This window comes from Gobius niger, assembly GCF_951799975.1.
Source record: "Gobius niger genome assembly, chromosome: 9".
Classification (NCBI taxonomy): Eukaryota; Metazoa; Chordata; class Actinopteri; order Gobiiformes; family Gobiidae; genus Gobius; species Gobius niger.
In genome coordinates, this window is record NC_136860.1 from 27273112 (window position 1) to 27300019 (window position 26908).

Consider the following 26908-nt stretch of genomic DNA (forward strand, 5'->3'; position numbering starts at 1 on the left):
TACGACAGACGATAGTCCTCCATAAAACTACAAAAACACTTCTTCCAGTCCAGGACTACAACCGGGCTCAGATCGCTTCTACCATTTTCTTCACACAGAAATCAAAGCAGCACTGTCTATTAAGGCTCGTAAGAAATCAGTCTCTAGGTCAAGTGGCTCTAAGTGGCAATCTCAGTTGTAAAAAATAACATTTATCCATCGTTACAAGATACTGACCTCCGCAGAGGGGGAGTAACCCAGAAGAGCTGCATCTTTGTGATTTTGTGGTAAATTTACACAGCAATGGTTGTTGTTAATTGATAATACTAAGTTTAGCATAGAGGGGAACAGATAAAGAATCAAGTTTTCAATTCAAGTTACTGAAATGGTTTGGATTCCCACCTCCTCACATTGCGTACTTAATCAAAACAAAACCAAAAGCGATTATAACTATTTTGCATAAAACTGTTCGAACAACAAGAGATAAGTGTACATTGTAAACAAAATAAACTGCTTAAACTACAGTAAAATAAGAATGGATAGTGATTTAAAGGGATGTTGAAAACATAGTCCCCTGCCTGAGCAAGCTTGAGTTAAGGCAAAGTTTAACAAAGTACTACTGCGGCCTAAATGTGGACAGCAAAGGAACGGTACAGGAAAAGGTGATGCCCAAAGGAAGATAAAAATGACTGCTGTGGTTTTTGTTGTTTGTAAATAAGAAAAACGTACATTAAAATGGTGGTCATGGCTGATTTTGTGTGTTAAAAAAAAAAGAATGGGTGTCGAGTGAAGGGGATGAAAAGAATGGTGCTGATAATGAGACCTGTAACATGGCAGGTATCCTTGTTAAGGACAGCCCTTACTGTGATAAAACAGACTCCAGTCTCTAAGCTGCTGTGGGAACCGGTTCACCCAAATCACAAACTGACAGGCGCCATCGCTGCGTTTCACAACAGTTTACTTTCTCTTGCAACATCATATTGTCTTGAATGTTCCACAGTGTCGCTTTAACTGCCTCAAATCTCATCACTTGTTACTGGTGGTAGTCTGGCTCCATCTTGTGGCCAACATGGAAGAGTCAATAACTGTGGTATAACTCGTGAGTTGGGATATATTTAACCTCTTAACAGAGTGTATTTTCTCCAGTTCAGTTTTACCTAATCTAAAAGCTTGTCGATTAGAGCTTGCCGCCTATAGGCCAGAGTAGCGCCTCATTTAAAAGTTATGCCCGACAGAACTGATTGAGATGGATCTTTTTCCTCATGTTACGACTGACATTTTTGTAGTTTTCGTCACACATTGTTTTCATTTTTTCGTCATATTTTTGTTAGATTTTTGTCATATTTTCGTCATTTTTTCATTGTTTTTTTTGTCATATTTTTGTCCAATTTTTTGTTATTTTTTAATAATATTTTTGTCATTTTCTGTTGCTCTTTTGTGGTTTTTATGCTTAATTTTGAACACTTTATTTGTTATTTTTGTAGGGTTTTTCATCCTTGTTTTTGTCTTTTTGTCACTTTTTCAAGAAGCTTTTAGATTTGGTTAAAAATCGAAAGGGAAAAAATGTGCTTGGTTCAGGTGGGGGTTAAGAGGTTAATACAGTTTTCCAATATCCAATCATAACACTAATTTCAACAAAAGTTAAATTTCCCCAAGTAGCGGAATTCATTTTTTTGTGGTCGTTTAGTTTACTGTGAAAGAAGACAATTGTGAAAAAGACATTTTCATCAATCAGGCGAGCTTGGTTTCATTACAGTGACAGAATTCCTCCCTGAAAGCTGTAAAACTTTGAAGATTTGGGATGTTAAAAGTGCATTCGTAAAGCGAGAAAGGAGTTGTGACCACAGCTAACATCTTTTATTGTGCACAAATACAACAAATAAAATCAGGTGCAGGGCTTTTAAGTATTAGAAAAGAAAAGAGGATTTTCATTGCTATTACTTGGATGCCATGTTAGGAACCACTGCACCACATTGTGCAACCTTTATCTAGAAAATTGTCCGTCTTCTTTGTGTGTGATTTTGGGTGAACCAGGTTCAGATTAGTGGACAGAGAGACTGGGGCCCCAAGGCACCGGTTCCTATTACAAGTCCCACTTACTGAAAGACGGAGAGCGCTGTATTGTGTTGTTAAAGATTACAAAAATGGATAACCTCTCAGTGCGAGGTCTCCGAGTGTGTGTTTAAAGTGGGGATGAGATTTTGACCCACTTCCGCATTGGCCGGGGGAGGAGGAGGGGGGGAAATGGAGGTAGTTACGGAGGGCAAAGCGGGCCATGGCTTGTTTAGACCGGCTTTCCTGGTGACGGACAGGTTTGGAGTTAAGCCTCGCTGGGACTTAGTAGAAAGAAATGGGATAGTGGGTGTACTAGTTGGATCTCAGCATCTCTCGCTAGCTCTGGAGTCTGAGTTTGTGAACCCAGGCTTTCTGAATTTCTCTCCGACGCCGGTCTTGGTTATATTAACTGAGCTATGCCTCCTCCTGGCTTACTGACAGTAAACAGCATTGGAGGAGATCGGGGCGTGTGTAGGGCCGCAGCATAGACGCAACCGTACTTTGTTGAATTTAGTTTTGTTTCTTGGCCTCTTGGTCGCCGTAGCTCGAGCCCGTTTTCTTGACTTCGGTGACGCCTATGAGACGTCGGATGGCTATAGAGGCTGTGGGCAAACAAAGCAAAAGAGTATTTTAGATTTCAAGCATTCAAATGTGAGATTTCAAACTCTTTTCAGGTCTGATCGTTCCTATGTAGGGCTGGGTACCGTTAAACGATGCCCTGTGGTGTAAAAAAAAAAAAGGTATAGTTACTACTGGTATTGAAGAATAAAAATATCGAAAGCAGGTACTGAAAAGAATTATAAAATCTTTATAGTCAAGTTTTGATGGTGTTGGTCATCAAAATTTGAAGGAAAAAAAGGTGAAACACAAGTAAAAAAAAAAAAAAAGAAATTAAAAATTGGGAAAAACTAGTGGGACAAAAACGGGAAACTTGGACCAATACTGGAAAAAAATGTGGGGGAAAAATAAAAAATTGGGGAAACAATTCTGAAAAAAAAGGGAACATTTGGGCCAAAATTTGATTTTTTTTTTAACAAAAATTAAAATTTGGGGGAAATTTTGGAAAAAAACGCATAGAAAATTGGGGGGAAATTCGGGGGGAAAAAATGTGTTAAACATGGGGGAATAAATAATAGAGATTTTGTAGTTAAAGGAAGTTTCTTGGTTGTTTCACCTCAAGGAAATGACACAAATGCAAAGAAATTAAAATGGAAGGAAAAGCAATAACTTAACAGTATTAATCTGTTTCATGGTTCTATACTGTATAACATATATTTTAGTATAGGCATTGAAAAAAAGTACTGTTACAGTTAACAGTACCCAGCCCTGTTCCTAAGTGTCAAGTTGCACCGTTATGGAGTTCACCTACCTATGATGAGGAAGATGATGAAGCCGATGATGAGCAGAGGGGAACCGCTCACGGCCACTCCACACGCAAAGTTGATGAGAGGCGAAAGCAGCAGCGTGGCCCAAAACAGGAAATTTAATAACGTCCATAGTCTGCGTGGCGGGATTATCGTGGGCCCCGGGAACTTGCCTTCTTTGTTGTAGTTTTCCTGTAAGGCGTCCTGCCGGGGACAAAAAGTAATGAATTTTCCAAACTTGTTTTTAGCTCTGTAAGCAACTAAATGTCAAATTCTGAGATTTTCCCAGAAGTTAAGCATTTACAGTTCATTCCTCTGACCTCCATTGTCCTGAATTGTAAAGAACTAACACCCAAGTGAAAATCTAAATGAGCGTATCTATGGCTGATCATAAACATACTTTGAATTAACTCGACGGTGAACTGGGAGGTGCAGAGGGTATTGTGAGAGCAAGAAACGAGTTGGAGCAGCGGCTTGGATACGTAGCTTTAGAGTAAAGATGTGTTACCTTTTCCTGGTAGAGCTTATGTAGCCAGTTGGCACACTCCTTCTCATCATCGGGTATTTCTTCAACAGGAAACCGCCTGGCGAATGAAAAAAACTAATCAGTAAGTCTGAAAATATATGAATACATGTAACAAGTACCTGATATGATGCATCTTTTTTTAATCAAATAAGAAGTACTCCATTCCTCTGAACTTGAAATGGACATGCAACCCAATAACAATAATGGCAGTCCCGAAATTACAGGCGTTTTTCAGGTTTAGACCCGTTTTACATCCAGTTTAGGCACAATTTAGTTCAATTAGGTCAATTTTACACCCGATTTAGGGCGGATTTGATCTTGATCTAAGCCAGGGGCCACAGATCAGTGGTCAGTGCCGCGAAACCTTTGACAAGGGGTATTTAGCAGAGGTTTAATTTGTGTCCCACCCCTTTATTTATGCTTAAAACCTTAACGCCAGCTACGTCTCACAATAACATGTTAGTTGGTCAGGTTAGAATTGTGTGGAACGGCACCCACAGTGGAGTGTTTTAAATCTCGTCTCAAGACCCATTTTTATTCTCAGGCTTTTAACACCGCATGAGTTGTATGGTCCTCTGTGTCTTTTATTTATTTTATCTTGTTGATTTTATTGTTTTATTCAATGTTTTTAATCATTTTATTGTTTTATCTATTTTATTTTTATTAATGTCTTTTACGAACTATTTATTGTTTTATGTAGGTTTTAGTATATTCTTTTTTGTGGTAGAGCTAATAAGTATTGTATCTGTTTTTAGGATCTCATGTGCAGCACTTTGGAAACATTTTTGTTGGTTAAATGTGCTATACAAATAAAGTGGATTGGATTGGACTGCCTACCCCCCACATGAACCGAGCACATTTTCTCCGGTTTGGCTTTACCCAAAGCTAAAAGCCAAAAGCCAAAAACACATGACTAAAGAGGGATAAAAAAAAAAAAACAACGAAAAAAGTGACAAAAATTAAATGGAAAAAATGTGACAAAAATGGGCGATTAAAAAAAAAGACTAGAACAAAAGTGCGACAAAAACGTGCTGGAAAGGCAACAATAACACACATAAAAAGCGATAAAAAGGTGATAAAAATGCGATGAAAAAGACACAACAAAAAACCCTACAAAAACAATTTAAAAATTCAACAAAAAACGGTGACAACGCAACAAAAAGTTACAATCAGTTATGTAGGTCTTAGCTTTCAAATGAGACGTTACACTGGCCTACAGGCTGTAAGCTTTTAGATATGCCTTGGGAGACTTGGGAGGTCAAATACACCGTCTGTACACTAGATGGCAGTCTACCACTCAACAGAACAAACTGAGGGGCATCAGAGTTTCAAAAGGGTGCAAATAGAGATCCTTGTGGTTAACATACTTTGTGATGCAGCTAAAACTGAGGCTGCAAACCTTTTAAAATGTAGTTGCAGTGCACCCTTTTGCCCTCGCTTGTCACTTGATAATCAGCGTCACAAGCCGTGTGCTGCATTTCTCTATACGTGTGAACTTGAAAATACTAAACCATTTCCTGAGAACATTCGAAGATGCTGAATATGGCTGGAATTGAAAAGATTTATTCCGGGCCGGCACAAACATCACAAAAGCAGCTCTTGCGCCGCGCCTCAGTGAAGAGACATTTGGGTCTTATCTCCGCGCCGCCTCACACTGTTAAACTGTTAAACCCGAGGACCATCCACGGACTGGGAACGCAGCCAAAACATCAAGGGCCCTCGCGGTGCCGCCTTCATTGTTATGGGACAAAAAAAATCTGCTGGTTTGTGGCCAAAAAGCCGAAAAGTGCGTTCATCATTTCGCACTTGAAGAGGCAGCAGCTGGCGGTGCAGTGTAACGCTGCTGCATCATCAGAAACAGGAGGACCCTCACTCACCTCACGCTCATGTCCGCCTTGTATTTCTTGCCGTTGACGATGCCAAGTAAAGTGGGGGTTTGGTTGTCTTTGAAGTTGAGGGTCACGTCATAAACAGCAGAGACTGAAAGACAGAAAAGAAGAGAAACGGTAATATGATGATGTGTGATGAAGTGAGGCTTGTAGCAGAGGCGTAACATTGGAAATAGTAGATCTACACACTGCACTACAAAGACACAATCATCACTAGGGCTGTCACAATCAATACTTTTAATTACGGTTTTCATGCTTCATACTACTACTTGATGATTCCATGCATGTTATTGACCAACATCATGAATATTAATGGTTAAAATCATGCATATTAATAAGATAGTGCTCCACTGCTGTCACAGTCAAGAGAGGCCAATAACGATCAAGAGTTCAGAAAAATAAAACAAATGCTAAAGATGAATGAATCGTGATGCATCGTAGGTTATTTTTGTGCAATATATCGATTATTGCAGCATCTGTGTATCATAAGGTTATCGTTATCGTGAGCCATGTATTGAGTATCGTACTGAATCGTGAAACACCCGCCCCTAATCATTCCATAAAAGATACAATTAGGGATATGGTGGAAAACCTTAATTTCCTTCCCTCATCTGATCTGAAAACAGAGATGGCTGTATCAAAATAAACCTCTGCTTTAAATGGCACACAATGCAACCATTCGGATTTTCCTCCTAACACCCCTAAGGACCATCTAGACAAAAGAAAATGACTATTTTTGCAGTGGCTAATCCGAAAATGAATTCAGATGAGGACCTAACCGGTTTCAAAGCTCATATTTGGCTGCCTTGAGTCAACATCTCCATGGAAACGAGCTGGAGATATATTTGTTCAGTCAATTTTTAGGGGATTTTTCCAATCATAAAAATATCTTTAAATCAAATAAAAGCTTACATTTTGTTCGATCTGAACGCGTTCCACTACCATTTAACACAAAAAAAGGTTTCCATTTAATTCCTCAAAGGCAAACAATGAGCTGTTACTGCCATAGGGGACACATTGAGGATGAAAAAGCACCATGCATTTTTACATATCTTCAGTTAAGCTTGTTTGAGTCTCATTTAGTTTCATTTCTACCTTGACGTTACATTAGTATTGCATTAGCGTTGCGGTGGTGCATGAACTCAGCCTGACTGCAGCATCCATTGACTAATAAACATATTTCATGCAATATTTAGAAGGCTCGGTCATACAGATCATGTTTCAAGAGGAAATTTGAATTGAAATTGTATAAATACATTAAAAATGGGATGCAAAATAGTTCCTCCTGATACATCTAATACTTAAGCCACTGACTTTGAAAGGATTCTTTCTGGTGGTGTGTGTTTGCACAGATGCTCACCTGTCCCTTTGAGACACTGCAGTGTGGTGGTGAAGCCTTTGGTGCGCGGCAGGAGGTGATATTTGAGCTTAGGGAGGCCTTTGCTCTCGGCCACCTGCATGCTGATCTGGTGCTTCTTCTCTGTGAACCGTGTGCCTTCACAATACAAGAGGAACTGCGGGGACAACAGGCCTACGTCAGTATACACACAAACATGGACGACCTCTTTCCTCCCTCGCCTCAACCGCCTCACTCGGTTCAGTTACTGGCTAATACAATCAGTTCAACACACGGGGACTATGTCAAAGAAGAAGTACTTTTACCGTAAGTAAAATTCATAGATTTCCTCAGGTAAAAGAATGGTTACTTTAAACTCACAGAAGTTAAAAGTACTGCGAGATAAAACTGCCTCAAGAAGCACCAGTCAAGTCAAATACGTGAGTAAATGTAACCGAATACCAACGGCCTCTAAGAACCATAAACAAATGTTATATATATTTTTGACACATCAGCAGAAAGGGAAATGTAGTTTCTGAATGTTCAACAATATACCGCAAAACTCACATCAGCCCTGCTCTGACGTTTGACTTTCTGAGTAATTAGATCAAGCTCTGATCTCCTTAATCTCACCTGGGGACCTGTTTATACCATTAGCCAAGCTTTACCGTAAACAGTGTGGACATTTCCAAGTAAAATATTTCATTTGGATCGGTTTCCTCTTTGATAAGTTTCTAAAGGTCGCTTAAAAGACCACAAACATAAAAGAAATGTAAGAAGATAAATAAATAGGCAGCAAACACACTGCCTTCTGGGATAGAGGCTGTACAGCTGGTGAACTCTGAACTAGAAGTGACTAAAGCCGCGAGCAAAACTCGCAAGGGAAAACTCGGTCAAAGGACGGCACACGTTGTGAACTGGAACAAATTGAAAGAATTCTTTTTATCCTTATTTTGAAAGTGGAAGAGCAAGTTTGTCATCCGTTGCTTATTTTGTTCAGTACAATTCAAAAGATAAAGCAAGGTGTGGAAAATCCCTATTAAAGCTAATGGATTGTTAAGGAACAGCTTTTCCATACTACACTCTCTAGTTATTTAGTAAATTAGAGAAAGCTAAATATTCTATATGTTTATATTTTGTTTCTGTGTCCCCAGATACAAGTCAACTTAGTTAAGTTAGTTGACTTTACAGATAACACTTTTAATGATGATTAAATTAACTTAAAAAGGGACTATACAGAGTTTTAATAATGTTGAAATTATGTATTTTCTTCCCCCTACATGTTCCAGCAATGTCCTAAGGTGTAGAATGCGCTCAGACCTGTTCACCACAACTAAAATCCTGCACGGTCACTCAAAAAGTTGTTGATTCGGGTCTGAAGTGTCGTCATGCACGAGCTTAATATAGAACCTGCAGTTACGCAAAAGACCTGAGGCGGCAGTAGTGAGTATAAAATGACCAACTTGCATCTAGTCCCTTTAAAGCACCTTTTTTATTGAGTAAAGTTGTTTTTTTTTACCCCGTTTTGTTGCTTAAACCCACCCACCGACCATTATCAGAAAGCACATATCTCCCATCTTTTGGGTTGCCAGATCTGCCTGAAACCAGTGGCATTAAACTGAAATCTATGAGTGGTCCTGGCAACCTGCTCCGTTTTTGTAGTACAATTTTAAAACAATAAGTGGTGCATCGTACCTTTAAATAACCTTATTCTTTGGCAGAAGCCTCTGAAAGTTTTGTATTTCAATAGGTTCATGTGTATTTACTTATACTTTCAGGCTTTTGCACAGTAGCAGAACAGCCATAATATATTAATACATAGATGCACAGATGAATGGTACTTACCCACATGAATTCTGGATAGTCCTTGAGTCTGTTCAATCCACTAAACACTGTGTTTCTATCCTCTTCCCACTTTCTTTTGCAGAAAACTATTTCTAGAAAGTACCAGGTCCATCCAATCAGAGGGACCTTTAAGAGCTCGTGTTTGGCTAGCACTTTTGAACTCTGCAAAACAAAAGAAGCAGATACGCAGTTAGCATTAGATTAAAATGTGTTCCTTACACATTGTGTTGCTTAACTGACCCCTAAGATTCCATATCTTTCACACATGGTCCAGCCACACAGGAAGTCGATCTCGAAGTTGTGGTTGAGGATGACGATAACGTGCTCTTTGCCGAATTTGTCCACCGTCGCCTGGTCTGTGTAGAGAGTGCAGTCTGTGCCTGACCACCACTCCAGCAGCATCACCAGCTCTGCAATGACATTTTCCAAATCCTGAAATTTCTCCAGCAGACAGATGTCAAGGCAAGTATTTCAGAAGGACTGACGTGGTCATGACATTTGAAGTTCTATATGAGGCAGATTTCAAACACAATGAACACAGTGAAGACCATTTTATACCATTTGAAACTGTAACATTGGAGTATGAAAAGCTCCATAAGATTAAAAACATATTCTAAACGACCCAGAACCTTTGTAAATATATGCCGTTTTAAACAAATATGACATTTTGGGACCCCTTAGTTAGAGTATGAAGTATGCTACAGCGTGTACTCACGGCTCCACAGAGAGTAGGAGAGCCTGCAGTTGATGCGGCGGTACAGCTGCCTGTTGAAGGGCCACAGCACACAGGTGCAGAGCTGGATGAAGTTGATGATGAGGCCGCTCACCACGAACACGAAGCCCATGAGCAGCTGCAGGATGAACAGGCTCTTGAGGTAGGCCAGCAGAGCCATGGCTGAGCAGGCCCCTCTCTACGCACTATGACCAACCTGCACCCAGAACAGAGAACAGAGAACAGAGGGTCAGTCAGAGGCAGAGAGCACGCCTGTGATAATAGTCTGATAATGATGATAATAGTAATAGCAATATTAGAACAAAGAAAACATATGCATAGTGTTGTAAGTATAATGTTTCTGGCCAAAAATAATGACATTTTATCTTTGTAAATGATGGAATGATGGGTGCTTGGACCATATTTTTTTTTAAGGCGAGACACTGCTGGTGAATAGGGAAAAAATTTATATTTACAGATATCAATTTGAAATTTTTGCTGTCGATCACTGGCATAAATGTGAGAAAAAAATACATCGCACATTTTCTGTCATTTTATCTTTTCATATAAGAACAAGGTGTTTTATGCCTAAAAATGCCTCAAATTTCCCATCTTTTCGGCGACGAAATCTGAATAATGGATAGAGCTACATTCAAATTTATGGTTTAATTTTATTGATAAATGAGTTGCCAACACTTTTTCAGAGGGGATTTTGGATTTCTTGTTTAGTTTTAACATAAGCTGTTTTTTAGTGTAAAAATGTGTAAAAATGTAATTTTCGCCTTATTTTTTGACATTCAAAACTCAATAAATGGGGCTAGGGATTAAATAATAAAAAATCCCTCTGAAAAAATCTTCCAAATATTGTTCAGTCCAAGGCTGGAAAATGTGAAGTCTTTAGGTCCGACTGACGGGAACATAGTGTCGCCACAATGTCAGAAAAATGTGTTTTGAGAAAAAGGCCCTTGAAATTGCATTCTCCCATGTAAGTCTATGGGGGAACATTGAATCAGCGCAATATTTAAACATGTTATTGTGAAGATTAGGCATATTTTCTGTTTCCGGGTGAAAGCTTGTATGTTCAGAGACCAATTTGGCCCAAAACCTGAAAAACGAAAAAAAAAAATGAGTTTTGCCTGTAGTGTCTCCCCTTAAATACAGAGTATATTTGAAACATAACATTTGGGGACAATGTTACTTGAATTTCACAACAACTTCACTTTATCAGCCTGTGTCACATGTTTCTCAAAGTGCTACATATAGTCATTCATTCACTCCACACTCGATGGCGGTAAGTTACGATTGTAGCCACAGTCGCCCTGGGGAAGACTAACCATTTACCACGTGGCTGTAATATGCCGTTTATATCCTGATCTCTTATGTCAGTGCCCTCTACTGGAGTCAAGTGGAATTCTTTCCTTTTATAAATGTTTGCTGCCCACTTGTGGCTAGAGTGAGCATTCAGCTTATTTCTTTAAAAGTCCATAACTCAGCACAATTTCTGAGCATGAATACGCTGAAATTCAAGCTCTACAAAAGGGCCACAATGACACATGTGGTGTAGTCTGTAGAACAGGATTTCTCAGCTGATGTAGTCAAGCCGAGTCCCAAATAAAATATAGTCATTTCAACTTATTATTATAAACTTTTTTGCAATTTATCCCTGTTAAATCATTTCAAGATTATTATCAAAATACAATGTTTCCATAGAGTCTGTAAAGCAATGATAGTAAGTTCGGTTGGCTGTCAATAAAGATCAAAACTGTAAATTGACCCAAGGAAATTTTGTTAAAAAACATTAAGATGGATATAATGTTCACAGTAACTAAATGATTTCCACAACTAAATGAAACAAGCAATTATAATGAATACCCAACAAACACAGATGCAAGTACAATTTGGTGCAGCACCACTGAAGGAAATGTACTTTAACCCCTTAACTCCCACCTGAACCGAGCACATTTTCTCCAGTTTGGATTTACCCCAATCCAAAAGCTTCTGGAAAAAAGGTGTGAAAATAGCGACAGAACTGAGATGAAAACAATGTTGAAGATGTGGCAAAAAAGTGAGAAAACTTTGACAAAAAAGTGACGGAAAAATTACAAAAATGTGACAAAAAATAACAAAAAATGTGACCAAAAAATGATAAAAAATGTGACAAAAAATGACAACAATGTGACAAAAAAATGACAAAAATGTGACAAAAATGTGACAAAAAAAATGACAAAAAATGTGACAACAATGTGACAAAAAAATGACCAAAAAAATGACAAAAATGTGACAAAAATGACAATGTGACAAAAAAATGACAAAAAAATGGCAAAAAATGTGACAATAATGTGACAAAAAAATGACAAAAAATGACAACAATGTGACAAAAAAATGACAAAAATGTGACAAAAAAATGATTAAAAAAATGATTAAAAAAATGACAATAAATGTGACAAAAATGACAAAAAATAAAGATGGACAAAAATCTCATGACGTGAGGAAAAAGATCCATTTAGATGAGTTAGCTTAGCTTTCAAATGAGGTGTTACACTGGCCTACAGGATTTTGGTAAAGCTAAACTGGAGAAAATGCTCTCGGTTCAGGCGGGAGTTAAGAGGTTAAGAAATGTAGAAAACCATTTTAAAAAGCCATACATACCACGGTGGATTTTTTTTCACAAGCCGCGTTTACACGGTCCGTCGGCCAGCGCTACAGTCCTGAAACAGAGCAAACAGAGGAGGCGTCAGCGCGGCCCAGAAGTGACAACATGAAAAGGCTGTGGCAGAACATTCAAATTGAATCAAGTGCCCTCTGCAAAGTCTGTGTGCTTTGGGACTCGGCTGCTGTCGTCTTGTGAAAAGGTCAAAAGAGCCAAAATACTTTATCACAGAAAAACACTATTGTACACATTGGAAAGCCATAAACAACAACAGGCTGACGGCTGCTTAAACTGGTATTTTACTGGATAATCATCTGCAAAGGTATCAGTACTTTGCTCTTTTCGACAAAGCACTTTTCTTTGGTCTTAAAGGAGACGGAGTTTGTATCAAAATCAGTGTAAATTATTCCATTCAAAATCAAGGTTGAAATTTTTGTACCATGACAACAATAGAGATCACAAAGGTGGGCTAAAAGGGAAGGTGCTGATGCGGTGGTTCCTTTAACCCCTTAACTCCCACCTGAACCGAGCACATTATCTCCAGCTTTACCCCAATCAAAAAGCTTCTGGAAAAAAGGTGGAAAATATCAACAAAACTGAGACGAAAACCAAGGATGAAAACGTGAAAAAAGTGAGAAAAAATGGACGAAAAAGTGCCAAAAAATTTACAAAAATGTACAAAAAAACGAGAAAAAATGACAAAAAGTGAGAAAAATTTTGACGAAAAAAGTGACGAAAAAGTGACAAAAAAGTGACAAAAAGTGATAAGAATTTGACAAAAAAAAATCGAAAAATTTGACAAAAAAGTGACAAAAAAGTCCCGAAAATTTGACAAAAAATGAGATGACTGCCCAACAAAAAAAGTGATGGAAAAAAATCTGATGATGTGAGGAAAAAGATCAATTTAGTTTTGGTTGTTGTTTTAAAGCCTACAACTGATACAATAATAAACCTTCTCTAATTTTCCGTGTTGGCCGTTTTGCGTGGATCCTTGAAGAGCACTATTTGTACCACCTACACATTGAGGCATCAAGTAATAAGGAGGATTTTAGCTGGCTTATGTAAAAGCTGAAACGTGCCCGGCCCTACAAAAGACTACTGCGTCAGTAATGAGTATCGAATTTGAGAAGCATCACTGAAAACATTGCCTGTTCTTCCAGTTTGAAGCCAAGCCTGTGGTGAGGTTACTGACCCTCATACAAACAAGGCGGGTCAAAGGGGAGAGGGTTTATTTTGACGTATCAGCGATGGCGGCAGTAACCGTGGAAACACATGATCAAAAATGTAACGCTAATAATACTTTTTTTCTTTAATAGATCTTTTGAGCTGTGCCATTAATCTAAAATCTCAATCTCTACTTTGGTCAATCTCAATAATCGTCATGGCACTTTACAATCAGCATTTCTTTGTCAGAAAAAGTTTTAGTTTGGGAGTTTGGATGACACAATGGAATATTTGTGTGTGTTGACTGTTTTTGTTCGGGTTGAAGTTTGTATAAAAATCGAGATCTAAATCTTTGTGCCATATCGTCCAGCCCTAAGATCTTTTGATTAGATAAGGTCGAAGGTCACAATGATTGTGTGGCTGTTAAAAAGATGATAGATAAGATAGTTTTACATGTAAACTTAGATTCTGGGATGACCAAAAACTATGTATTTGTTATTTTCTTAACCTCTTAACTCCCACCTGAACGGGTAATATTTTCTCCAGTTTGGCTTTACCCTAATCAAAAAGCTTCTTGGGAAAAAAGCACCAAAACAGCCACAAAAAATGAGAAGAAAACAAGGATGTAAGCGCAACAAAAAAAGTGACAAAAAAATCAACAAAAATGAGAAAAAATTCAACAAAAATGTGACAAAAATACAACAAATATGTGAGAAAAACTCAAACAAAAATGTGACAAAAATTCAACAAAAATGTGACAAAAAAAAAAAAAGGTGACAACACAGCAACAACGCGAGGAAAAAGATCAGTTTTGTGGGTCTTAGCTTTCAAATATAATAGCCAAAGAGGACAGAATACATTTGGTTTAAGCGGGTGGTAAGAGGTAAACTGAACTGCATCAAAATTAAAGGGGCTAGATGCAAGTTAGCCATTTTATACTCACTCCTGCCACCTCAGGTCACATGTGTAACTGCACCTTCTATATTAAGCTCGTGCATGACGGCAATTCAGACCCGAAGTGACAACTGAGTGACAATGCAGGATTTTAGAGGCAGTTGTGGTGAACAGGTCTGGGCTCATTCTACACCTTAGGACATTGTTGAAACATGTGGGGGGGGGGGGGGGGGAAGACTGAATTTTAAAACTCTGAATAGTCCCTTAAAAAGTCAAATTTAGATATGGGTTTTGTATACTTTAATGAAATCACAGGCATAGTCTTAATCTTGCTTATACAACACAAGCAAATTGACATGAAAGCAGTCCATTATGACCCCACTTTGCAACCAGTCTATGTAAAGCGGACGAGTAAAACGAGAGTCAAACCACAACGCGAACGGAGCAGCGCAATCCTTGTCATGCCATGTGTTTCCCATTGACCGTCCGGCACTATTCTCAATCTCGCATTATCTCTGCAGCTGTGCCTTAAAAGAAATAAGCCTTTCAAGAAAAAAAAAAACGCAAAGTCGCTGGCAAGCAAAACACATTAACCACTTCAACAGAGCCACTAAACTGCAACAGGCAAACACACCAGAGTAATAAAATGATCGGACTCTTACGTGCGAATCCAGCGGCCCGGTCTTGAACGCAAATGACAGATTGGGAAGAGTGTTGAAAAAGTGCCACGTGTGCGTCAGGCGTGTGTGCGAGTCCAAGCATCGAGTCGCCTTTGCTGTGGGTTAAACATGTGAACTTTGCTCAGAGTTGGAAAGCGGCGGCGCTAAAGATAAAGCTGTAGCATGTCGAAGTGAGATGGGTGTGTACCAGAGTCTTATCAGTGCAGGCAGTGTGAGGATCGGGAGAGGTGCTGTTGAAGATTTGGACTGGAATAGACCTGAACTGAGCGAGATTTACACGAGTATTCTTTCAATTTCGACTAAAGACGTAGCCTGGATCATTAAATGGAAGAAGGCTTTAGTGATATAGTGAGTTTATAGATTTCAATTCAGAGAATGAAATATGAACTGCTAATTCAATAGAAGTGTTGGATGCATTCAACAGAGTGATTGTGATGAACAACAGGCTTTATTAAATGTGATAGTTTCAAAACAAAAAAAGCAATATGAAGGAATAAAAGCTGCAAAATTAACATCTCAAACCCGAATTGAATTCAAGGAGGACATTTTTTCCAGTTTGGCTTTACCCAAGTCTAAAAGCTTTGTCAAAATAGTGAGAAAAACGTGGATGACAATGCAACAAAAAAGCCAAATAAAACAAACAGAAAACGTGACGAAAAAGTGACAAAGAAAGCCACAAAAGAGCAATAAAAAAGGGGGAAAAAAGTGAGAAAAATGCAGCAACAATGCAAGGGAAAAGCTCTATTAAAGATGAGATCATATAGGCTGTGACCTTATGGATTTGGGTGAAGCTGAACTGGAGAAAATGCACTCGGTTAAAGGGACTAGATGCAAGTTTTTATACTCACTCCTGCCACCTCAGGTCTTACGTGCACCTGCAGGTTCTATATTAAAAGGGATATTTCAGGATTTTTGACATAGGGTCTCATTTCCTAGTTATCCAGAGTCTTGTTGATTTCTGGAGATTTTTTTTTAAATTCATGCAGTCCTTATATTTGAAGAGTCGAGTGGCGCTAGGCTAGTGCAAGGCTAGCGCATTTGCTATGGTAACAGCTAGCGGACAGAGTGCACCTGAGGCAAATCACTTATAACGCCAGACTAACCACATAAATGTCTGTGTCGATAGAATAATTCTAAGCATTTTGCATTTAAAATAACTTACATTTGAGCAGCATCAGCTTCGTCGTTGCAAGCTATGCAGCGGCGGAGTGATCTGCTAGAAAATAGTCCGTCAAAATGCGGTAATTCTTGCGATGCAAGGTCAGCTATATTCCAAAAATCATTCTATCGACACAGACATTGATATGGTTAGTCTGGCGTTAAGTGATTTGCCTCAGGTGCACTGTGGAGTGAGTCAGACCGTTTTTAATGCAGGCTAGCTGATACCAGAGAAATGTGCTAGCCTTGCATTAGCCTAGCGCCACGAAACTCTTCAAAAATAAGGACTGCATGAATTGCAAAAAAATATACATATCTCCAGAAATCAAGAACACTCTGGATAACTAGGAAATGAGACCCTATGTCAAAAAGTCAAAAGTCAAAGTATCCCTTTAAAATCGTGTAAAAAAAACCTTTGAATAAATAACGGTAATCTTTTCACATTGCATAAAGCATATTCTCCAATCACAAAACACACATATTACACAACTGCACTACATCTAACTAAGCCTGGACATTTCTTTATCCGACTTGAAGATAATGACCATCGCTCTTGTTTGACCGGAGCAAACAGCTCCCTTTGGCTGCAGCGGCGGTCGTATGTGCTCTGAACTTCAGGCTCATTTCTCTGGTCTTTCCGCCCCTGACTTTGCTCACCCCTGGAGTCACACTCAAAATAACCACAGATTCACACTTCGCTGTAGCTTGAATTATCGCTTTGACAACACTTGTTCTGCTTTGTCACAGAGAATTCACAAGTAACGCTCAATTCATTTATATGAGAAAAGGCACAAAATGCACAATCCTAAAAGAAAACTGAAGAACCGGAATGATGAATGGTGGGCCCTCGGAGAATTATCTATTCCACAATATAATGAAGGATTATTGCTCAAATATGCATAGCAATAAAACGATCGGCAAAAGACGAGAATTAATTTCCTGTTTAAAATGAAGCCTCTCTGAGCTTAAATTAAACCCTCCTCATTAACATACCCAAAACTAAACTACACTTAAATGCATTTGACATTAACCCATTTATCTCAGAGCACAAACATGATTCGATTTTTATAATATATTCTTTATACAACAACATGCTATTTACTTTTCCTTGGTTTGGCTTTTGATGTTAATTATTTTTACCTTTTAAAGTCCCAGTTAAACCCTGAAATACTGAAATGTCCTTCTATTTCATAGGTTTCAGAACATAAATATTTCAGTAACACTTTATAAGAACGACAACTTATTTATCCTCAATACAATATGAATAACACATAACTCATCATGAATAATGCATTAGTAAAGTGTGACTAACACTTAATAACTACTACAGTTCTTAGTCATAGTCAACAGTTTACACTTTACTAATGAATTGTTCATGATGAATTAAGTGTCAACTCATGATTTATTAATTAAATAAGGTGTATTTATTATAAAGTAAAGCTGGTGACTTAGCTTAGGCATAGACTAGCACATAATTAGAAAAGCATGAAAACCTCAAATTCATTTTTAGCAGAGAACTGAATACATATTTTCTTATGGCTCTGCTTCATACAGTATCTTATCAAGGCCATGAGATGATATTTGTATTCTATCGCACAGAAACATTTCTTCATTTAGTGCCGTTTTACCAATACTGGGATTAATAAGTAATACACTGAACGACCCGATAGCGCTAGAACAATGCCCCAAAATGTGTGAATTTTGCCAACAGAGCCAACAGATCTCCATGTCCCCGATGAACCGAGGCCCTCCCCGAGTGACCGGCCTGAGGGAAGATTAGGAACACTGGGCTAAAGCAGCTTAGGCCTGGACAGCTGCTTCTGCCGCGTCACCTGCCGAAAACACATCCAACAACTAACAATTCGTACAACAATACCGCCAGAGATAGCAACAATGTTTTATTCTTTTTTTTTCTTTGGCTTTAACGATCAGGACCAGCACACTGTGAAACGTGGGAATGGCTCCTGAGGATAATCAAACTCCAACTGTTGCCCTGCATGTGCTGAGCTACACACCCCAGGCCTCGACCGTCCGGCTGCGGGACACGCCCTTATTTTGTTGCTAAAATGGGATTTGAATTGCAAAATGCGCAGTTTTACTTGAGTCAAGAGCGCCAGTGTGAGGTATCAATTTCAGCTTTTTTTCGTTCATTGCTATAGAAACAAAAGTCCACGGCTGAGGAAACCGTCCTGACAATGATCAATTAGAGCTGGGCAAAAAAGTAATCTCAATATTTTAAGGGGACTTTCTGGAAAACAATGATGTAGCGAAAACAGGAAATTTCTATTGCTTTGTCGCTAAAAAAATACAGTAGTGAAAGATAAGCAGGGAAAAAAACACTTGATTACTATACACTTTTTTTTAGGGATTCAAGTTTTTGTATTTTTAGCAGCACTTTTTGTAGCTGTTGTTGGTTTCTTGAGAATGGAGATATACTTGATTGTAAATGTCGATCTTATTGCCTAACTCTAAAATGATCCGTATCTTGCTTGATTGAGTGCGCTTGGCCATAAAATCCAATTAAATTATTCCTCACGTGGCAAATTTTTATTTCCGAGAGCCTTTTTGGCCCAACATCAGTTATAGTTCACATTAGGGTTTATACAGGCAGAAGCAAGTCAAATTTAATACTATTTTAACGCAAAAAATACTACATTTTAAACAAACGCAGGCACAAATTGAATTTCTTGAGATTTGCAAACATTTCATCAAACAGAGGGAAGAGAATTTAACAAAACAGGAAACTTTTGAGCAATGAATATGGTATATCTCAGCCAAAACTGCAACTGAATATGTTTTAGACAATAATGTTGGTATTTTTGCTTGACTTATTAAAACAATTGAGAAATGTTAGAATTTTCCAAGAGATTTAATGCCAGTTTGAATCCACTTTCATGCTTTTTAGAAGAAGAAGAAGAAGAAGATCTTTATTTATATAGCGCCTTTCACAGACATGGTCACAAAGCGCTTTACATGAGACAGCTATGTTTGTAGCTTCAGTTTCCCCTGGGGGAGACTGTCAGAAGCGCTTTCGCGACTACACACGTCTGCGCCAACGGACCCTCTGACCACCACCACCATACATTCACTCACACACATCATTCATCCTGGCCTATTGTGCATGTTTTTAGTGGTAGGGGAAACCGGAGTGCCCGGAGGAAACCTACGCATGACTTCAAAGGCCTTGCTTTTGGCACAATTCATTTTATGGCTTTTTTTTAATGCCCCATCAACACTCTTCTAACGTTTGCGTGGTCAAAAGTCCTCAAAAGGCCTTTATAACCGGGAAAGACACCATAACCCATGGGCACAAAACTTGAGTATTGAGCTGGCCGTAAGAGTCTTACCAGTAGACGTAGTAGGCCATCGCCATGACCACCAGCGCTCCACAGATGCCGGTGAAGATCATAACCGCGCTCTGGTTCAACATGTTGGCTTTTGGTCCGTTGCCAAAATACAGCCACAAAAAAATAAATAATAATAATGACAAATATCCACAGACGGCGGCGTGGACGGTCACAGAGCGTCTCGCCTCATAACAGCGTTAATCCCAGGAAAGCAATTGCACAGATTAGGATGATGACAGCCACTTCTCAGATCCTGCCAACTCAGCACAAAGTCACCTGAGCTTTAGCATCTAGTTTCAAAGTTAATAAAAAAATAAATAAAAAAAACATAAGACAATTGCAAAATATCTGCTCTGGGTTGGAAACCTTGCTGGAAAAAAAATACAAGCTCGCCCAAAATGGAGGGAGGAGGTCGAGAGACTTGCAAGTGCAGTCTTAGTTGCATCCCTTGTCTGTAATCCAGTAGATCAGATTAGGGCTGATTAGAAGGCTATGGGCACCCTGGAAATGTCACTCTTCGTTACTGTTAACAAAGGAGACGCCACTGCTCCGACCCATTGTGGGCAGGTCGACACAGTTAGGTTTATAGCATCCTAAGAGTTTTGAGTTTGACAAAATACAATGAAGCTGTTCAAATAAGGTAGGGCTGCTCGATTATAGAAAAAATAATAATCATGATTATTTTAGAAATAATTGAAATCACGATTATTCAAAAGATTATATCTTGCCTTCAAAATGTTTTTTTTTGTATTTTGTAATTAAAAAAAAAAACTTAATTATGTATTTTCCTCCCCCTACATGTTCCAGCCATGTCCCAAGGTGTAGAGCCCAGATCTATTCACCACAACTGCCTCTAAAATCCTGCATTGTCACTCAGTTGTTACTTCGGGTCTGAATTGCCATCATGCACAAACTTAATATAGAAGGTGCAGTAACACCTATGACCTGAGGTGGCAGTAGTGAGTATAAAATGGTCAACTTGCATCTAATCCCTTTAAATATGCTCACGTTTCCAAACTAATCCTCTATCGAGAGATACCTGCCCCCTGCTGGCCAGCCATCACACCTGTCCAAGCAAACAGAGCTGCGTGGCCTGATGACATCATCATCACACAGCACTAATGTTTTTATGTCGGACCAAAGCATGAGCCTTTTGCACGAGAAATGCGAAGGGAACAGAAACAATCATCACAGCGGCATGAAATAGTAAGAGTTTGCTTTGAGCTCCGTTGAGATCTGCTCCTAAAGACAAGTTTTAGACTATTCTGCTACACAAAACCAGTGCCTGGGCAAAGGATATCGAGACTTCTTAAGTGCTCACCTTGCACTGAAAGGAGAACAGCTGTTAACAGTGGCGTTATCTCAAGGGCTAGGTGTAAAAATATTACATGATATTATTAACAGTTCTAACACGCTGTGCTGGTATTTCAGCTGATCAGACGTGCTCACACAAACCGCGCAGAACGAACCTTGTGCGCTTTGTATGGACAAGCGGGAGGGCATCCTTAATAATAGCTTTTTCTCAATGATGCTATTTTTGTTTGTAGTGTAATAACACAAGTTGATGGTAGCAGCAAAAAATACAATTATTCAGGCAGTCAACAACAAAATACAGTTGCCTATTCGCTACTTGTGGGGTTCGCTGCTTTAAACAATAGCTGTCATCGAAGAGACTATTATTAATCTTCCAAATACCATAAAAAATATCCAATTCCACTAAACCAAAGCTTAAGAAAATCTGTACTATTTCATCTATTGATTTTAAAACGTCGACTGGGAAAAGCTCTTGTTAACTTCGTGTGCAGTGCTTTGTAGTTCCGGATTACGTTTTTGATTGTTGGAGCAATTACGAGCACGGCAGAAGTTGTTTTTCATCATTGTTTGGCTGTAACTTCACTCGCACTCAAAGGCCTCCAGGTCGTAGCTACCCCCCAAGGCGCAAAGCATTATGGGTGATGTGCAAGTGGTGAATAGTTTCGACTTAAAATTCTGTTAGCATCTGGAGCACTTACAAGTTTTAAATCTAAACATGTGTGTGGTGTTCAATGTGTGATTTTTCTTGGGATTGTAAGACAAATTTACCTATGGGTACAAATATAGCAACCTTACCTAAACATGTGTAATAGTTTTGTTATGTCTATAGTAATAGATATATATATTTCAGTCTTCTCTGAAATGTTAATGTCCCTGGACGAGGTAGTAATGTTCAGTGAAATGAATCTTGATTTTAGAACATGAATCACAAATTCAATCATAAAACCAGTTCATATGCTATATTATGTTAAAATAGCACATCAAACTAAACATTGCAAAAGTACTGCATTTTTTTTTAATCAAAGGTGCAGTGGCAGCCCTTCTTATTCATACTATTATGTATTTTTTGGGGAAGGGGATGGGGGTAAATGCTAAATGAACAGTCCACCTGCATTACTCAAGCTGTAATATTTAGTTCTTTGTAAGCAACAGTAATTGGGGCTGATCTTTGAAATCAATGAATGGTCTTCAGATGCTCATACTCCAGTCTTGCAGTCTGTTCTGTGTTTACACTTATGAGGGAGATGCTCAAAATAGTGAGAATAATTATGACCAGCATAAGAGACGTCAATTACTGTCAAAAGTCCAAGGCCTAATAATATTTCTCCATTGTGGCCACTTCCTCATTAGCAGCCCACTCTCTTTTCCAAACTCTCTTCACGAAGCTCAATCAAGCCGTCAATCAAGGAAAGCCCAAAATAAGTTGCATAACGCCTCTTTGTACAGCAATGAGAAAGAAGTCCATTTAAAGATCAACATTAGCCAGGCTTTTTTTTAAGTAATTCCTCCTGCAGTTTAGCATAATGAGAAACAGGGTTTAGCATGAAGCGATTATTTTCATCATGCAAAAAAAACAAACTGCTGCTGACACCAAGTTTTCCAAAGTAGCTACCGTATGATTGCACACATCTGCTGGTTCTGACTTGCATTCACCAAAGTTTATTCCTCTCCAAGTTAAAATAAATACCTAAAAATAGTTATACCATATTTAACCCTTCATGGAACCGCTACCTTAACATGGTGGAGGGGTTTGAGCACCCGAATTATCGTGGGAGCTCTGTTGTCAGGGGCTTCGTGCCGCTGGTAGGGTCTCCTATGGCAAACAGGTCCTAAGTGATGGGTCAGACAAAAAGCGGCCCTATTAGAATAGTGAGGCCGTCCTCCCGTGGACCTACCACCTGCAAGAGGGGCCATAAGGGGCTGGTGCAGTTGTAGCTGCCCCCATGACCCGGAAACGGAAAAGTGGAAAAAAACGGATGGATTGATTTCATCACATTTAAATCAAATCATTCAATTACTTCAATTGTGTTGTTTGAATCAGCAGCGCAATTGTTTGGACACAGCACTTAGACTTGACGACTGAGATCCGTCTGTGTGTGGTGCAACGCAACAATCGAAAAAATACTTGTCAATACTCGTTACAAAAATCCACAAAGAAACTAAGGAATGTATACTTGTGTCTAGACCTTACTTTAAATGGTTTCTGACACTAGGTCACTGAAGTAGGCCTCTTCTCTTCTAAGGACACTTGTTGAACTGATAGGATGAAAAGGTCAAAGGTTACTGTGTTAAGAGACGCTCCACCTCTAGACTTTGAACCAATTACTTTCTCATTTAACAACCTCACATTTAAAACCAAGTCATATCTACTGAAAAAAACACATTTTTCAATCGCACAATTAACTGAGCAAAAACGGCCATGAGGTTTTATTTCCCTGTGAGCATGTTTAACAAGTTTAGTGCAAATATGGGCTTCAAATGCCCAAGTGTGCCCAAGAATGAAATCAGTTGTACAACACTGATAAGCAATCATAGTACATTGCACACATACTATTACACTGACATAACAATGGTACTACTAGCAAAAGCACTAGGACTGGAGAATAGTGAGGGAGGATGACTTGAGACTGTTTGAAGTCTGAGGGTTATCAATTTTTCATCTCTACACAACTGACTATAGAGTTCGGGAATGTGATGTCATATCACTAAGCATTATGGGACTGGCAGCAATTGTAAACTAATGGAGATTTTAAAAGTTAAAATATTGGAGTTACTGTTCACATTAAAATACTTGGACACCACAGTGAGTTAGATGTATTTATCAGCAGTCACTCGGCAGCTAATGGAGTTGTTCCACTGCTTTTTTCTCCACTTTTTATACTGTTTTTAGCTAACGTTAGTAAATGGAAATGTATGCTAACAGCTGCAAAGATGGCAGATCTCCATAGTAACTGTGGAATTTCCCAAGCCCTATTCACCTTATTCCACCCCACCCACTTTTGCCACTTTTTGCGTTGTCTCGGCACCTCGTTCTCCAGACACCTCCGGTCGAGTGCGAAGCCCGTTGATTTTAACTGAGAACGAGGGAAAATATTCTCCGCTCAAATCTGATGTTTAGTCAATCGATTTGTGTAAAATGGCCAATGTTCATTTGCACCAACATGTCAACACTGCAGCGTTTCTCTGGGCGGCCTGAAAACGGCTTTGTTTTCGTGTAGTGACTGATTTTATGCGGACATCTCCAGTCCCGTGTTAACACATAGGAGAAAAGGGGCGGGCACAATTCATGGTGGCGCCCACGCGAGCCTCCGGAATAAGGTGAATACGTTTGTTAAGTGTGACGTCACGACTTCTGCTTCCGAGTACTAGCAGACCGGCAAACATGCAAGAAAGAAACATTAAAAAAAACTCTTAAAAACAACAATCAACATTTCTGAAACTCTACTTATTTCTCAGACTCATTAGCCAAAAATGCCGCACCTACTGCTAAAAAAGTAATATTTACTAAAGTCGCTACTTCTGGTGCTAGCGTAGCTGCTGCGCTGCGCATTTTTCTCCACTTACCCGGAAGTACCGATTTGGGCAAATATTATGTTAATAGCAGTAGGTACAACACTTTTGGCTAATGGGCCTGATAAATAAGTATGTTCAGTAACTCTCTGTTGAGTTTCAGAAATATTGATTGTGGTATTAAAGAGTAGTTTCTCGCACATCTGGAACCCGGAAGTAGAGCTGTGACGTCACCACTTAACAAACGTATCCAGTTTTATAAGTAATTTACACGAATAGTATCAAAATAGTTTCATCTGCAGTGTCTAGCCTAAATCTTACAGCCCCTAATAAAGATACATAATTAATCACCAAACAGCACACTGCTCTGTAAATATAATAGAGTAACCGAGTTTGAATCAGAACTTAACAACCCAAAAGGCACTAAAAAGCCATACAATATGTCTAAACTACTAAAGAGTGAAGTGTAACATAAACAACGTTATCTTCCTCATGTGGTTTCCAAAGTAGCATGAGAAATATGCTGTAGTCTTGCACGATTAAAGAGGAAGTCCCCAAGTGACAGAAGTGTAATGACCGCTGGTAACCTTTATACTCGGTGAGCGGTGGTACGATCGCTCCACGCTACGCCAGCTGGCTCGCACGAGACACACGCACTGCTGCCTGTCTGCTAGCACGTTTTTAAATAAACCCAGAGACACCATGCCTTTTGCCAGTGCGCACAGGCCACGCTGCACCACTGGCACACACCTGCTCCCGGTCCGAAAGACTCACAATGTCCGCACGAAATGCCATAATATGTGGGTCAAATGCTATTATCTGCAGTCAGAATGTGCCAGTGTAAAAGCTCACTGACATTTGACAGCAAGCAATGGTTAACTTTGCGGTTTCATCCAGCTCATGCCGTGTACAATTCTCCCCCAAACACTGGGTGCATCAATGCAAGCTTAATTTACTGTTAAAGTAATGAAGTTGGGGTAACTAGAGTGCGTTGTAAGTGTCGCACAAGGGCAGATAGATTCGCTAGCTAAAAACACTAGCAACCCACCCAAACTACTGAGAGTAGACGATTCAGATTATCGATTACGATCATGACAAATACGCAGGTGAGTTTGCGATTTATAAAGTGAAGTTTGTCATGTGTCAACGGGCATGAGTGAATTGACCTGTGCCGCCTGCTAACGCTATGCTATGCTAATGATGCTAGCCCGGTTAGCTTTAGCTAGTTCTCTGTAACGGGACTCCTTACCTGAACACTTTACCAGGCGCCCTCAACACGTTGTGGGTTTTTTGGCGCTGCTCCGTGGATTTCTGGCACCACAGTTGCACGGATAAAATAAATGATCACCCCTCCGGTCTCCCCGGGAATGACTTGAGAGATAATGCGATCGGATTTGCACGAGCGCTATTGTTTGTGGTTAAAAGCCCCACATTTCCAGAGCCCATCTGAAGGTGGCATGTCCCACATCCGGTCCGCCCACCCAAAACAATCATGCGAGATGAAATGCTATTTGTACTTTACATGTGCTCTTTAAATAACTACAATGCACTCGTATTGTATTGTCTTCACATTCACTTTAGCTGCTTTAGATTATTTAACCGTACTTGTTGAGGGGCTTATTCTTTGCTGCTTTTACTTGCAAGTTTGGTAATTAAAACATATACACGATTAATTTCTTATTCAGTTATGTTGAGACATGGGTATAGACCAAAAGTAAGATAAGAAAGCAGTGATCATTCTGGAAGTATGTTGGATCATTACTTTATATTGATGGGGGAAAGTGCTCACATTAATCAGAGCAATGCATTCTAAAATGTAAAGGTGCCTTTAAACTTTAAACTATCTACGGCGTGAGCTCGTGCCCTCTTGTTATTGTAATACTATTTCTTTATTTTGTGCTGCTTAGATTTTCCTGTACATCAGTCATTTGTATTGCTTTTCTGATTCAGACAATTCAAAGTATGAAAAAAGCTTTAAAAAAATAGGGGAAAAAAGTATTCAAAAAGTAATAAGCAAAAAAAATAAATTGCAAATGACAAAAAATTAAAAAAAAATCATAGCAATGATCCATCCCACCCATGAAGCAATCTCCTTGACCTCTCCCCTAGTCTGCAGCCAAAGTTTAGAGCGTGTTAGCCCCCTGGTGGCAGGTTTGCATACTTCGCTTCATTGGATACAAATGCAGTGCAGGCTCATCATGGGACTTATGTCACTTTGTTGCAATAAAGTGTGTGATAAATATTTTGAAACTATGACACCTTTGTAACATGGCTTCATTGTTTACGGTCTGTTATTACCATAGACTTAATGTTATAACCACAACTACCGCAGTCAGTTGTTGGGCACACTGGTCAGCCTAGTTATTTGGGTTAATACTGGCTGTAGCTACATACCGTGGATTAGTGTGGGCAAAACAAATCTGTCACCTGCACAATATGCACAACATAAAATCTTTCCAGTATTCCAGTGTGTATTATTGTTTTT

At 39.1% G+C, this 26908-nt stretch overlaps 1 protein-coding gene across 1 annotated transcript; it reads right to left on the reverse strand.

Moving 5' to 3' along the window:
• Positions 1 to 1984: 1984 nt before the first annotated feature.
• agpat3 (1-acylglycerol-3-phosphate O-acyltransferase 3) lies at positions 1985 to 25885 on the reverse strand. The gene is made up of 10 exons (XM_079563462.1): positions 25673 to 25885; positions 12356 to 12414; positions 9710 to 9923; positions 9235 to 9404; positions 8995 to 9156; positions 7174 to 7327; positions 5802 to 5904; positions 3907 to 3982; positions 3404 to 3602; positions 1985 to 2636 (listed from the first exon to the last, which is right to left on the reverse strand). The coding sequence occupies exons 3-10, from the start codon at positions 9885 to 9887 to the stop codon at positions 2545 to 2547; spliced, it is 1134 nt and encodes a 377-aa protein (XP_079419588.1). The 5' UTR covers positions 9888 to 9923; positions 12356 to 12414; positions 25673 to 25885; the 3' UTR covers positions 1985 to 2544.
• Positions 25886 to 26908: the final 1023 nt, after the last annotated feature.

Bases quoted from the DNA above. Each gene is read 5' to 3' on its own strand.
- agpat3 (XM_079563462.1), bottom strand. From the start codon at position 9,887: ATGGCTCTGCTGGCCTACCTCAAGAGCCTGTTCATCCTGCAGCTGCTC. The intron at 7,328-8,994 runs GTAAGTACCATT...TTGTCCCCGCAG, and splicing joins ACTATCCAGAATTCATGTGG to TTCCTCTTGTATTGTGAAGG. The intron at 3,603-3,906 runs GTAACACATCTT...TGTCCCCGGCAG, and splicing joins ATAAGCTCTACCAGGAAAAG to GACGCCTTACAGGAAAACTA.